This window comes from Ovis aries, chromosome 7, assembly GCF_016772045.2.
Source record: "Ovis aries strain OAR_USU_Benz2616 breed Rambouillet chromosome 7, ARS-UI_Ramb_v3.0, whole genome shotgun sequence".
Lineage (NCBI taxonomy): Eukaryota > Metazoa > Chordata > Mammalia > Artiodactyla > Bovidae > Ovis > Ovis aries.
The window spans coordinates 38,470,229-38,485,932 of NC_056060.1; the positions used below are offsets into that span (position 1 = coordinate 38,470,229).

The 15,704-nt window shown below is 33.8% G+C and overlaps 1 protein-coding gene across 1 annotated transcript in view; it reads right to left on the reverse strand.

The window, feature by feature from the left end:
* The window catches only part of MDGA2 (MAM domain containing glycosylphosphatidylinositol anchor 2), a 925,916-nt gene that overhangs the window by 345,587 nt on the left and 564,625 nt on the right, over positions 1-15,704 (reverse strand). The window contains exon 4 of the mRNA XM_042252298.2: positions 10,558-10,754. Within this exon, the coding sequence (XP_042108232.1) occupies positions 10,558-10,754 (197 nt within the window). The remainder of the gene's footprint in view (positions 1-10,557; positions 10,755-15,704) is intronic.

Below are 15,704 nucleotides of genomic sequence, written 5' to 3' on the forward strand. Positions count from 1 at the left end.
CAATTAGCATTTATGTTCTAGGAAGTAGATTTCATCTATAAAAGATCTCAACTGACATCCTTTTGAAACTTACTACTACTCTTCCGTGATTTTGATGGACTTCCCTGGTAGCTCAGATGGTAAAGCGTCTGCCTACAATGCGGGAGACAGGGTTCGATCCCTGGGTCAGGAAGATCCCCTGGAGAAGGAAACGGCAACTCACTCCAGTATTCATGCCTGGAAAATCCCATGGACCGAGGAGCCTGGTGGGCTACAGTCCATGGGGTCGCAAAGAGTTGGACACGACTGAGCGACTTCTGTGTGTGTGTGTATAGATACCTAACAAATTTCTAAGCCAAAACACACACACTTTTGGAAAAATAGCCAATAGTATTGCAATTAATGAAATCCTGCTTTTCCAAATTTTCCTTTTTAGTTGCAGTGTTTGCTAGCCATTACACTCTTGCACTTGAGTGTCGCCACATCCCATCTGGATCTCTTAAGATATTCTATCTTGGTTTTCTAATTCTTTCTGACTCTTCTTTTTATTGTTATTTACCTTTACTGACTTCTATTCTTCCTCAATACAGAGCTCCTACCCCCAAAAAAGCCACTTCATATTTTGCCAACAAACAAGTTAGACTTGTCTCTCATTTCCAGATTGAATTTGTCCTCTCTTGGATTTATATTGATATAAATATACCATGCAAACTACAAGAAACATACATAACCATGTAAACAAACACAACTGGTATAACTAGATCAAAGACACTAACTCAGAAAATAAAAAGCATGAAGGAAAAATATACTTTTAGAGACTGTCGCAGAGGTAAGAGATTTTTAGTTTGAAAACTCTTCCTTGAAATAATGACATACATACGCTACCATGTGTAAAATAGATAGCTGGTGGGAATCTGCTGTAAAGCACAAGGAGCTCAGCTCAGTGCTCTGTGATGAATTAGATGGATGGGATGGGAGGTGGGAGGGATGTCCAAAGGGGAGAAGATATATGTATACAAAAAGATGGTTTACTTCAGGTTCAATCCCTGGGTTGGGAAGATCTCCAGGAGTAGGAAATGGCAACCTGCTCCAGTATTCTTGCCTGGAAAGGTCCATGGACAGAGGAACCTGGAGGGCTACAGTCCATGGGATTGGATAGTCAGATATGACTGAGCACACACACACAAACAGCAGAAACTAATGCAACACTGTAAATCAATTATAGTCCAATAAAGATTAAAAAAATAAAAGAATAGATCCAACTCATTGTTCTGAACATAATGTATTCAGTAAAAAATTTTTGAACTACGTTGACTCTAATTTTAATAGTAAGAATGAAAAAAACATTAATATTAGGGTAAGATGAATGATAGATTTAAGAAGCTGAGTTAGGGACCATCCACAGAAGAACTGAACAGTCCACTATTAACAAGCAAAGATAATTAGGAAACAAGCCCCAAGGGACTGATGAAACAATGGAGTACATTCAAACCAATAGCATTGAAGCTCTGGCTGTTAAAATAAAGAGGTCATTCTTGTAGTGAATGCATTCTTGAAATATTATATATACTTAAGTTCTTGTAGTTAGAAATGCTGCTAGTATTTATGTTATCTAAAAATAAAGACTGTAAACTAGGTACTGATAGTGAGTTTTTAAAACTTTACTTTTGAGATGATTCCTACCTTTTAAAGACCAACAGATATGGTTCAATAAATATAATGGTTTATGTATAGCATATCCTAGTTAATTCTTATGCAGATCAGAGCAGCAAAGTGAACACATGAGAATGACTGATGGAATGGAGAAATAACCTACTGTGACTTCTAGGTCCACTATCTCCCAAGGTTAAGCTATCATATGAATGGAGAATCATTTGGGTTGAACTAAAATGATTTATATTTTCATATGAATTTCTATCATTTGTAAAAAGGAATTTTCAGTTAATCATTGTCTAATTGTATAATTAGTCTAATTAGCCTAATTATAACTAATTACATAATTGATGTAAATATGTTCAGTCTTGCAATTAGATGGCGTAATTACAATGCACAAGATGATGTCATGAACATCTTTATAAAAGCTCTGGAGAAATAGCAAGAATACGTGTGTTTTGTAAAATTTAAGTACAAGTTTTTTTTTAATATTCACAAGATTATTTGAAACACGTAGATTTAAACATTTAAAACTACTTTTAAAATAAATAAAGGGAACCCCCTTACCAAAGGTGATTATTGCCTAATGAAACAATATCCATAACCTGAAACAGTATTGCTATTTTACTTAGAAAAGGAATTTGAACTCTCTTTTAATATTTACTTTCATATATCAATAAAAAGAAAAAAATCAATTCACACTCATTTTTTAGCTCTAAAAGTTAATTAATTTATTTATTTCTAAATAGATAACAATATATGCTGTCCAGCATACCTAGTATTAAGTGAGTGCAAGTATGAAAAGCATAATTATTCCTCTTAGACTTATATGCTTATTAATTCATAGCTGCCTCAGGAACACAGATCAATTTCATTCTGGAAGCATGATCTATAAAAAGTGCAGTCAAGGTTCTGTATTTCTACTGTATGGTAAAATAAATATTCAATTTAAGTTAATATAGTTATTAACTTAGTGTGAACGTGCATGTGAGGCACATGTATCGCGTTATCTTAGAAATTCTATTTTATTAAAAACAAGACATTGTTATTGAACAGCAAAACATAATATCTTTAAAACAAATGTAATTCTCTAATATTAAAAATAAGCAGATTATGATCTGTCATTTGAATCCATCCACAGTATATATAGTCCCAATATATCTTTCCAGCTTTGTGGTCCACTGTTGCCCCCATATACCAATCATTATTCCAGCCAACCAGAGGGGTGGCCAGTCTTTGAAGATATTATCATCGTTCTGTGTATTACACATGCTATTGCTTTCCATTTTGAATGTTCTCTTTGATTTCTCCCTATAGTATCAAAGTTAGGAGGAGCCTTGCCTAGTAAGCTCTGTATCTCTGATAGAGAGGTGCCTGAACCTTGTACGAAACAGATCTCAATCACTTTTAACTGGATCTTATTTACACTATGTAGCCATAGCGGCCTTAGGGTCTATGAAAATAAATTAAAATATCACTGCAGTGCTCCAAAACAAACAAAACTAAAATGGAAAGTTTTTTTCCTAATAAAGTACACGTAGCAGTTTTTGGGAAACAACAGTCTAAGAAATCATTAACACATAAGAATACATATACATACACAGTAGCCTGATAAGCAAAAAGAAAAGTATGGCTAAATACCATTCCTATCTCATTAAGAACTGAAAAGGCATTACAGGAAGGCAAAACAAAACAAAACGAAAAAAACCCCTCAATATTGGGAAGCAATTTAAGGATACAAAGCAAAGCTAATTTTAAATCTAAAGCAACTATGATATATACCCCAAATAATTGATGCTTTCATTCCAATTACACAATTCTGAATAGTTACTTAGAAATGTTTGAGTTACCTTTCAATATAGGGAAAAACAACTAAGTATTATTAACTTTGTAAATTAGAATCTACATAAAATTTTTGTTTTATCATTGTAAAAATAAAGACCACAAGCTGTATCTACTGTGTTCCTTTCTCCTCCTGGTTGATCACAGTTCACCATGCTTCCAAATTTCCAATGCAGCTAGAAAGTACTAAAGAGAATGCTGTTTGTTATCAAATAAATTCATGGGTTAATAAATGTTCTTTTCCTGTAAATAAATGTTCTTTACATCCTATGTGTCTGTATTATAAAAATGTGCCCTAGAGGCTGGAATGAGCCCTGGAATTCTCAATGTGTAAATTCTAGTTTTTTCATACAAGATAACTTTTAGAGAAATCCTGCTTATTCTATAATTCCCTATATTTGCAATTATACAAAAGTAGTAATGTTATCATATGTGTCCTCCCCTCCTAAAGAACCTGTGGACTCAAGCAGAACTTCAAAATGGCAGCCCTGATGGTCAGATATAGAATTCTGAAAGCAACAGTTCGTATATCGTTTTCTAAAAAGCAGGCACATACAGCAAGCCTAACCAGCTATTATTTTCATACTGGCCCCCACAGACCACATATTTATGGTATCAGATAGTTTAGTAGGCATCTGCATTTGTGTTTCCTGCACAAAAGTAAACATACTATGGACCACTGGAAAAACAAAAACTGGCTTCCTAGGTGGTACAGTGGTAAGAATTGGCGGGCCAGTGCAGGAGATGCAAGGGACTCAAGTTTGATGCCTGGATCGGGAAGATCCCTCCAGTATTCTGACTGGAATAACCTCTTGGAGAGAGAAGCCTGGTGGGCTACAGTCCATGAGGTCACAAAGAGTCAGATGCAAAGGAGTCACTGAGCATGCACACACTCCTTAACCCAAGAGGTATTCGTTTTAAATAAACCCTTGAGAATTTCTTAAACAAATGATTAGCTTCCCATGTATTTATGATAAATATCCATATATACATGAAAATACTCAGAGCAGTATCTAAAAAATTTTAAAATGGTATTGAAAAATCTTACATATACTCTTGAATTTTCATAGAACAATACTACACATGATAGAGAGGTAAAACCAAAATGGAGCAGGTTAGATTTTTCTTTGCTTGGTATTAATACATTGCCAATATCAATCATCCTCCACTCTATAGCTTTCATATCTCAGCTTGTTCTCAGATTGATCTACAGATTCAACAAAACTTCACTCAAAATCTTATCACACTTTCCGCAGAAATCAAGATGATCCTAAAACTTAAGTGGGTCATAAGGTAGTTCTATTTGCAATTTTTTAAGGAATCTCCACACTGTTCTCCATAGTGGCTGTACTAGTTTGCATTCCCACCAACAGTGTAGGAGGGTTCCCTTTTCTCCACACCCTCTCCAGCATTTATTGCTTGCAGATTTTTGGATCGCAGCCATTCTGACTGGTGTGAAGTGGTACCTCATTGTGGTTTTGATTTGCATTTCTCTAATAATGAGTGATGTTGAGCATCTTTTCATGTGTTTGTTAGCCATCCGTATGTCTTCTTTGGAGAAATGTCTATTTAGTTCTTTGGCCCATTTTTTGATTGGGTCGTTTATTTTTCTGGAGTTGAGCTGCAGAAGTTGCTTGTATATTTTTGAGATGAGTTGTTTGTCAGTTGCTTCATTTGCTATTATTTTCTCCCATTCAGAAGGCTGTCTTTTCACCTTGCTTATAGTTTCCTTTGTTGTGCAGAAGCTTTTAATTTTAATTAGATCCCATTTGTTTATTTTTGCTTTTATTTCCAGCATTCTGGAAGGTGGATCATAGAGGATCCTGCACTTCTGGGCATACACACCGAGGAAACCAGAATTGAAAGAGACACATGTACCCCAATGTTCATCGCAGCACTGTTTATAATAGCCAGGACATGGAAACAACCTAGATGTCCATCAGCAGATGAATGGATAAGAAAGCTGTGGTACATATACACAATGGAGTATTACTCAGCCGTTAAAAAGAATTCATTTGAATCAGTTCTGATGAGATGGATGAAACTGGAGCCGATTATACAGAGTGAAGTAAGCCAGAAAGAAAAACACCAATACAGTATACTAACACATATATATGGAATTTAGGAAGATGGCAATGACGACCCTGTATGCAAGACAGGGAAAGAGACACAGATGTGTATAACGGACTTTTGGACTCAGAGGGAGAGGGAGAGGGTGGGATGATTTGGGAGAATGACATTCTAACATGTATACTATCATGTGAATTGAATCGCCAGTCTATGTCTGACGCAGGATGCAGCATGCTTGGGGCTGGTGCATGGGGATGACCCAGAAAGATGTTATGGGGAGGGAGGTGGGAGGGGGGTTCATGTTTGGGAATGCATGTAAGAATTAAAGATTTTAAAATTTAAAAAAAATAAAAATAAAAAAATATATATATATATAAAATAAAAAAAAATAATAAAACTTAAGTGGGAATACAAAGAAGTGAAAACATCTAAAACAAATTTGAAAAAGATGAACATGGTTATGGTACTTACTCTTTCTCATTTTAAGATTTGTTATAAAGCTATAGGAATTAACACAGTGTAGTATTTAAATAAAGACAGACAAATAAATCAATTGGACAGAATAAACAGCTCAGAAATACTCTAATACAAAGGGGCAATTGATTTTCAATTTAAGTGCCAAGGAATCAGTGATGAAAGAAAGACTTTTTCAATAAATATTGCTAGAACACATGTATATCCAACTGCAAAGAACTGAAGCTCAAATGTTTCCTTACACATAAATCAATGCAAAATGGAAAAAAGGACACATATTGGTAAATTTAAATGAATAATGATTTTTTTCAAAGAACAAAAAAAAATCTTGTTGATTTTAAAATATATGTAGAATTAAAGTACTAGACAAAAAATAGCATAAAATATAAAAAGGGTAGATATTTCTAAGTTATTCTAAAGTTCTATCATTCTTGAAGAAGTGCTAAAGTAATAAATAAATAAGCATGCATGGTGTAATTTTTTAAGGTGGCCAATAAAAGCTATTAAGATAATTTTAAATTTTAGTTAGATGGATGATAAAAATGGAATAGTTAAAATATCTGATAAACCCAGAAGGCAAGAAGAAAAAGAAGTAAAATAAAAGAAGAGCCTAACATGGTTAAAGAAAAAACTACTAGTCATTGGATTAAATGTACTAAAAATTAAGATAGTTCCACTGGCTTAAAACAACAACAAAAATCTATATTCTGGTTATAAGCAATGTGTTGCAAATATGAAGTTTGAAAGTAAAGAGATGAATATTTATTACTCTCCCCCACCCTCTAAAGAGGCCCACCAACCAAAGGAAAGGGTATATAGTTAAATTGATGACAGACGAAACAGACATAAGGCAAGAAACACTGCCAGTAGTACATTTCCGAGTGATAGCTTACCAGGAAGCTATAATATCAGAAAAATAATACACTCAGATAATCCACGGCTGCTGCTGCTGCTAAGCCGCTTCAGTCATGTCTGACTCTGTGCAACCCCATAGACAGCAGCCCACCAGGCTACTCTGTCCCAGGAATTCTCCAGGCAAGAACATTGAGCAGGTTGCCGTTTCCTTCTCCCATGCATGCATGCATGCTAAGTCGCTTCAGTCATGTCTGATCTGTGCGACGCTGTGGACAGCAATCCATCAGGCTCCTCTGTCCACAGGATTCTCTAGGCAAGGATATTGGTGTGTATTGCCATTTCCTACTCCAGATAAGCCACTAAGAAGATATAAAAATTCTAATTTTGCAACTTCTAGGAATATATTTTCAAAATATAAAAAGCATAAATTGATAAAAATGAAGATGAAAGAAACAAATCCACAGTCAAAGTCATAGACATTAACTAAATTCTCTCAGCTTTTAGAACAGCAGTCACAAAAAATCAGGAAATATGTAGAATACACAAACAACAAAATTAACAAATATGACCCAACTGAAACAACAATTTTGGAATCACAATTTGTGGGTGCATAAGGATCATTCAAGGAAATACATCCCAGGCAAGTCTCAACTTCTAAGGACTGAAACATTCCTACCCAGTAAAATTAGACTAGAAATCAATTAAAAATTACAACAAGAAAATCATCAATAGTTCAGAAATTAAATACACTAAAATTGATTTAATTTTAATATCATTCTCATTCACATTTCACTAAGCTTTCTTTAGTGGGGAAAAAGAAGTAAGAGTTACAGAGAGTGTTTCAGGATTTACTAATAATTTTAACTATTCCTTGGGCTTCCCTGGTGGCTCAGATGGTAAAGAATCCACCTGCAATGCAGGAGACCTGGGTTCAATCCCTGGGTTGGGAAGATCCCCTGAAGGAGGACATGGTAACCCACTCCAATATTCATGGCTGGAGAATTCTATGGAGAGTGGAGCCTGGTGGGCTTTAGTCCATGGGGTCACAAAGAGTAGGACATAACTGAGTGACTAAGCACACATTCCATAGTTAAAAATCCAGACATCTTCATGGGAATATTGGCTCAATATATTCACTGAGATTCTTCAGTGTGTCAGTCACCATGTGAGTTATTGAAAAGAGTTTATGTCCAGATATACAAATAAGATAAGTTTATAATTTTAGTGCTGTAGAAAAAAATGAAAACAAAAACACTGAATTTTAGGGATGAGTAACTGAAAGGGAAGAGATGTTACTTCAGATAGATCTGTCAGGGAAAGCCTTTCTCAGGTGATGAGTTCTCAGTGTTAAGAAGATCCCTGCCATGTTATCTAAACAGCATTCTAATTGGAGGAATCAAGAACATGCAGAACCTGGGCATGTCTATAGTGGGTGTGACTAGAACAGTGAATGAGGTATAGGAGGTTAGATAAGCAAGAACAAGGTGGAACAAGATCAAAAATGGTCTTGTAGGCCACAATACTTGGACTTGTGTGCAATATATCAGCTTGTGTAGTATGAAGAAAGACAATTAATAACATTTGTCCATGAGAAAGCCAACATTTTCTGTGGTCATAAGTACTTTCCATGTGCTGCTGTTTGACAGTTTTATCAATCTTGCCTACAAAAAAATACGTTTAATATTGACAAATTAAGTACATATATAACATAAAAATATTGAAGCATTTCTTGCTTCTATGTAATTTTTAAGACAGATATAAATACATAGCCATTTTAGGAGCAGAGATAAAACAATCAAGTAACCAAAGGCAAGAAAGACATTTTAAAATGGAAGCTAAAATTATATGCTATTGGCAATTATCAGTTACAGCCGGTGAATCCAGAGCACAGAATTTTAAGAACAATTTGTTTCTTAAACACTTTTTAAAGATAATTAATTTGGAGGGTCCAAACAGCAGAGTTCCCAGTACAGTAAAAAGCAGAAAAAGCATGTGTTATGCAGCACAGTATAATATTCACATCAAAGAAAGTATCAGTATTGAAATGTTCAAATTGAAAAGTTGTTTTTCTCATAAAGAATGGGAGAAAAATAAAGAAGGAAGAGAAAATAAGTAACTTTTAAAAGACAGAATCAACAGCTACAAGTCTGAGAGCTTCTTTAAGATACACTTTTTGAATTGCTAACACAGAAACAGCAACAAATTTAAAGGAATGAATGAAAAATTTGATTGTGCTTATTTAAAACTTTAAAACAAAGTCTCAATTACTTGGAAAACATTAAAGTTTCCCCTAAATTTGGGCAAGACCCATGTGTTTATTTTTACGTGACAAGACCCTTCTTCAAGTAAGAAGCTGAAGTGAATATGTGCTTCAGTACTTAGTGAATATGTGTTTAGAATTGCCTTAGTATGGTAAATATCATGTGAACAGAAAATTATGCTTTATGAATTTTAACAACATCCATATTTTAAAAGAAGTTGACAACAGAAGAAGCAAATAGATGATAGGTGATCATTTATTCAGATTTCTAAACCTTAGGGACATCAAGATACTAAATAGTGTTAACAAATTTTTCAGTTATTTTGCTAACAAAAACAATGAATTTTAGTAAAAAATTTCATAATGAACTGCAATATGTATTTAATGCTGCATTTAATAAAAATGGGATGATGGGGAATTTATAATCTCAGGATAATCTTATATTATTGGAGGGCTGGGATGTGAAATGTAAAAATCTTTAACATTCTGAAGTTAGAATATTTATAGTATTTTAAATTTAGTTATATGTTTCTCTCCTTATGGACATTTGATGCCTCAAACTTTAACAGCATAGTCAGATTCTTGTTTATTTTGTTACCTATATAATTAAAAAAAAATAATCACAATTATTTTGAAAATTTTTCCAAGTACATTTTCTTAAATTTAAAATATTTTCTTTGTTAGTTAGGTTTGTGTTCTTTTGTAAATGTCAAAATGTCTTTATAATTACAGCATTCAAATATTCCCACAACTTCCATGTCTCCTCAAGAAGCATTAATTCAATCAACTACACTTCAATAAAATTTAAAAACATGCATTACAAAAGAATGTTCCATATTACCTGCACAGTATATAAAATTAATTTAAATGTTCTTTTTATTAAATAAGTTTTTGATGACCAAGATATATTAACTTTTATATAATTATGATTCTATTCTTAAACTAAGCCAACATCGAAAAAGAACAAAGAAATCTTGATAGATTTTTTCCCCTTTAAACCAAAACCAAACATATTTCAAATACATTTCTTCATTTTCTTAAAATGAATTTACCATTGCAAACGTGGAAATCAGAATATTTTAAGAACTATTTCTCACAAAAAAAGAAAATAAAGCAGAGAGCAAATGTATAATTATGGACTTTAGCATGAAATCCAGCCAAACCTATGGACAAAGAAATATTTAGGACATATACATTTAACTTGTTCTCAAGAAGTAACTTGATGCATGTAGCTACTACATGACAAACAAACAAATTGTTTTTCATTATTTGAGTCCTCTGATCTTTCAACTAAATATATATTGCTTTAAAAAAAAAAAAACAACTATCTTTTCAAACAGAAAAGTATTTGAAGTATTGCAATGCTACCAGAGTTAGGAAAATATCCAGCAGTGAGGTGGAAATACTATTACATCAGTTCCTACCTGGGTAAAGAAGGGTTCATAAATCTCAACGCCTTTATCAGATCCTTGTAGTAATACCTCCTGGCCACGTCTCCAGCTGTACCGCACAGGTGGATTGGAATTGGCAACACACCGGAGAAATACTGTTCTCTCATAATAAAACTGTTCTTTAGCTTCACCTATACTTTGATGAACAGTTACTACTGGATCATCCAAATCTAGAAAACATAAAAATAGTGTTATGAGTTATATGGCTTTAAAGTACTGAACATATAAAACTTAACCAAAGATTAATTTTCTTAATTGAATGTATTACTTTTAACTAGACTCTTTTTCATTGAGTTCATTGAGCTCATTTGCAGAGAAATTTTCAGTGATAGAAAGTAACGAGAAAGAATAGTTGCTTCCTAAGATCTCTATTTGCTGAAATAGTACAAATGACTACCTATTTCTAATACATTGTCAACAGCCACATAAAACAGAGTTCCAAGATAGAGATCAGAAAATTCAGGAGGTTAGCCAATGAATTATAGTCATAGAAAAAATTTCCAAGCATCTCAGTTGACTCTTAACTTTACCATATTTCCTTTTCCAATTATTCATAACATATATTTTAAAAATAAAATAATTTATGTTTATAAATTATTATAACCTTTGTAGTAAGAAAATATGACCTTGCGCCAGATTAAATTTTCCTTCATCTCAGATTTTATATTCCACATTGGCTGATTTAAAATGTACTAGCAGAAGGTACTATTAAAATGCATTAATATTTCTATTACTGAATATTGGAACTAAATTTTGCTGTTTTACATACATCCTAAAGAAAAAATTCACAAGAATTAGACTTCTTGATTTCAGACTATACTACAAAGCTACAGCAATCAAGACAGTATGGAATTGGCATAAAAACAGAAATACAGACCAATGGAACAAGATAAAAAGCCCAAAGATAACCCCACACACCTATGGTGACCTAATCTATGACCAACAAATGGCAAGAATATACAATGGATAAAACATATTCTCTTCAATAAATGATGCTGGGAAAACGAGATAGCTATTGATAAAAGAATGAAATTAGAACACTCCTTAATATCATACACAAAAATAAACTCAAAATGGATTAAAGATCTAAATGTAAGGCTAGATCCTGTAAAACTCTTAGAGGAAAACAGAGGCAAAACACTCTTGATGTAAATTTGAGCCATCTCCTAGAAAATAAAAGCAAAAGTAAACAAATGTGATGCAATTAAACTTAAAGCTTTTGCACAGCAAAGGAAACCATAGACACAACAAAAAGACAGCCCTCAAATTAGAGAAAATATTTGCAAACAAAACAACCAAAAAAGGATTAATCTCCAAAATATAAAAACGGCTCATGCAGTTCACTATCCAAAACATAAACAACTCAGTCAGAAAATGAGGGGAAGATCTACCAAAAAATAGACACTTCTCCAAAGAAGACATCTAGATGGCCAATAAACACACAAAAAGATTATCAACATCTCTAATTATTAGAGAAATACAAATCAAAACTACAATAAGTATCACCTCACATCAGTGAGAATGGCTATCATCAAAATATCTACAAACAATAAATTCTGGAGAGGGTGTGGAGAAAAAAGAACCCTCCTACACTTTTGGTGGGAATGTAAATTGATTACACTCACTGTGGAGAAACGTATAGAGGTTCCTCAAAAAACAAAAATAGAACTATGAAATGACCCATTCCTGGGCATATACCTAGAAAAAACCATAATTCAAAAAGATATTAAATACATGTACTCCAATGTTCATTGCAGATCTATTTACAATAGCCAGGACGTGGAGGCAACCTAAATGTCTATCAACAGAGGAATGGATAAAGAAGATGTGGTGTATATATACAATGGAATATTACTCAGTCATTAAAAAGAATTAAATAATACCACTCACAGCAACATGAATGCACCCAGAGAATATCATACTGTATGAAGTCAGTCAGAAAGGAAAAAAACAAATATCATATAATATCACTTATACGTGTGGTTTAGAAAAATGATACACATAAACTATTTGCAAAGCAGAAATAAAAACACAGATGGAGAGAACAAATGTACGGACAGCAAAAGGGGAAGAGGGAGTGGGATGAACTGGGAGACTGGAATTGACACATATGCATTAGTATGTATAAAGTAACTAACTAATGAGTACCTACTGTATAGCACAGGGAACTCTATTAGATGCTCTGTGAGAAGGGAATCTAAAAACGAGGGGATATATGCGTGATTTACTTTGTTATACAGCAGAAACTAACACAATATTGTAAAGGAACTATACTCCAATAAAAATTAATTTTAAAAAGGGGTATCCATGACGTGTGTGCTTAGTCACTTCAGTTATGTCTGACTCTCTGCGACCCTATGGACCATGGCCTGACAGGCTCCTCCGTCCATGAGATTCTCCAGGCAGGAATACTGGAGTAATACAGTATTCAGGATTCTGAATTCTGTATTCAGAATTCCAGTAATACAGGATACTGGTTGCCATTTCCTTCTCCAGTATCCATGACAAGGTTTAACCTATATTTTCTGGAAACAATTTATGAATATCTTGTACTTTGTGGTTCACACAGTGTTTATCTCAACTGTGATAAACTCTATCATTATAATGGGAAAGCATCCAAAGACAACAGGTAAATGAATGAAGGATGAAGGTTGCTGAGTTCCATAAAATTTCATTGACAAATGCACGTGCCACAGCCAGATTTGGCTCATAGGCCATAGTCTGCACGGATTACCAACCTCTGATACAGCATATCCCAAGTTCTTAAAAGAAAAAGAAATCAAGGATGTATTAGGTTTAAAACAATTGTATTGCGTGTTTGAAACTTTCTAAGAGCGTAAATCATAGAAGTTCTTATTATAAAGAATACAGATTGTATGATGACAGACAGTAACTAGAATTATTGTGGCAATCATTTTACAATGTATGCAAATTGGAATCATTATATTGTATACTTGCAAATAATATAATGCCATATGTCAATTGTACTTCAACTAAAATAAACACACACAAAAGTTTATAATTATGTGTTAAAATAATAAAAAGGCAACTAAAATGGAAAACTAAATGCTTCCTTAAGGAATCAAAATAAAGGACAAAATTCCAAATTTACCCAGTTTTTAAAAAGCTTTTTTTCCCATATGAATTGCTTGACAGCCCTATTTAGATATCTAGTTTTGCAATATTCTTATTTTTCCAACATTAGACTCTTTTTCACAGCTACCTCAATGGCCTCTAATTTGGGTAGTGAAAATTTAGAGAACAATTGCTGGTTTTTTGGAAAAGCTGTAGGAACTTTCAGTTTATATTCATTCTATTAGCTGTACAGGAATATATGCCTGGTTTTAATAAGCTGGAGTATTCAGGGATCACAGCATCATTACCATGAAATGTTTAAAGGTCTTTAAATTCCATCAAATGGTCTCTTGTTTGATGATTAGGCTTTTTACATATAAATCAAACCCTACAGGAGACTGATAAGCTGAATTCCATCTTAGTGGCTTGAAAAAAAGGTACAGTGAGTCCATTGTAAGCAACTTATTTTCTCCTGTTCAAAACATAATTTCTATTAGTTACAGTTTCTTTTTAGAGATATTAACTGTGTTATATTGTTAAAAAAAATCTGAAGCTGGAAAGTTCTGGAACAAAACAGATTTGAATGAGAAACAGGGTAATGACGATAATGCTCTTTGGGTTCTAAATAGTTAACAGTATTGTAGTTTTCAACTTCCATTCATTGATGCATCCCTAGTTCTTTTCACATTAGGTAGTGGTGTCCATAATTGCAGTCAGAATAGACCAAAGCTGAACAATCGTTTAAACATGCTCTTCCCTGACTTGGATGAGCTTCAGGTGAGAATCCAGTCCTATGACAATGGTTTACAGAACACTGTATTGGCAGAATTACCTGTTAGATTCACCCATGTTTAGGAATTTCTATTTCAGAAAACTCCAGGATGATTTTTTTATACTTAAAAACAAATAACGCAGGGTTACCTTCCTGTACAGTATAAGACATTTCTGTCTGTTATTTTTATTACTATTTTAAAAATCTAAAAAAGATGTAATGGTGAAAGTAGTAAACAAAGAAAACCGATTCAAATCAGTTCTGATGAGGTGAATGAAACTGGAGCCGATTATACAGAGTGAAGTAAGCCAGAAAGAAAAACACCAATACAGTACACTAACACATATATATGGAATTTAGAAAGATGGCAAGGATGACCCTGTATGCAAGACAGCAAAAAAGACACAGATGTGTATAGTGGACTTTTGGACTCAGAGGGAGAGGGAGAGGGTGGGATGATTTGGGAGAGTGGCATTGAAACACGTATACTATCGTGTAAGAATCAAATCGCCAGTCTATGTCCGATGCAGGATACAGCATGCTTGGGGCTGGTGCATGGGGATGACCCAGAGGGATGTTGTGGGGAGGGAGGTGGGAGGGGGGTTCATGTTTGGGATCGCATGTACACCCGTGGTGGATTCATGTCAATGTATGGCAAAACCAATACAGTACTGTAAAGTAAAATAAAGTAAAAATAAAAATTTAATAAAAAAAAAACAAACAAAGAAAACCAAATAAGCCAAAAACAAGATTTCTGTTAGACAAGTCAAATAATGGCATGGCCAAAAAAATATTTTAAGTAAGATTATACCTTTATGTACACATACATATATACATATATATGATAATTTAAGTGATATAGAAATATATATCCTTTAAAAATATGTTTAATATCTATTCTTTATAATACTGAATATAGACTGTGTGTATTTGCTTTAGGTCAGGTTTCTTGGAAGAGAAACCCTAAGACAGAGATATGTGTTCAGAAAATGGAAATTGTCTTCAACACTCGTGGGGGAGTGAAGGAGGTAGACTGGTTAAGAAGGACAGTGGAACAATACAGCAGTTGCATCCAAGTTTCACAGTAGCTCCAGAGGAGATCTGGAGCCCTGAGGTCCTCCCACTGCCTTAAGACAAGGAAGCTAAACCTTTATACTTCAGCCCTTTCCCTCTTCAACCAGTCCTGGCTAGTGTCCTGTTCTCCTCAACTTTGGAAGGGGCAGTTCTGTCTGGTTTGGGATAATTCCTAGAGAAGGAGTTAGCTGACAGTCAT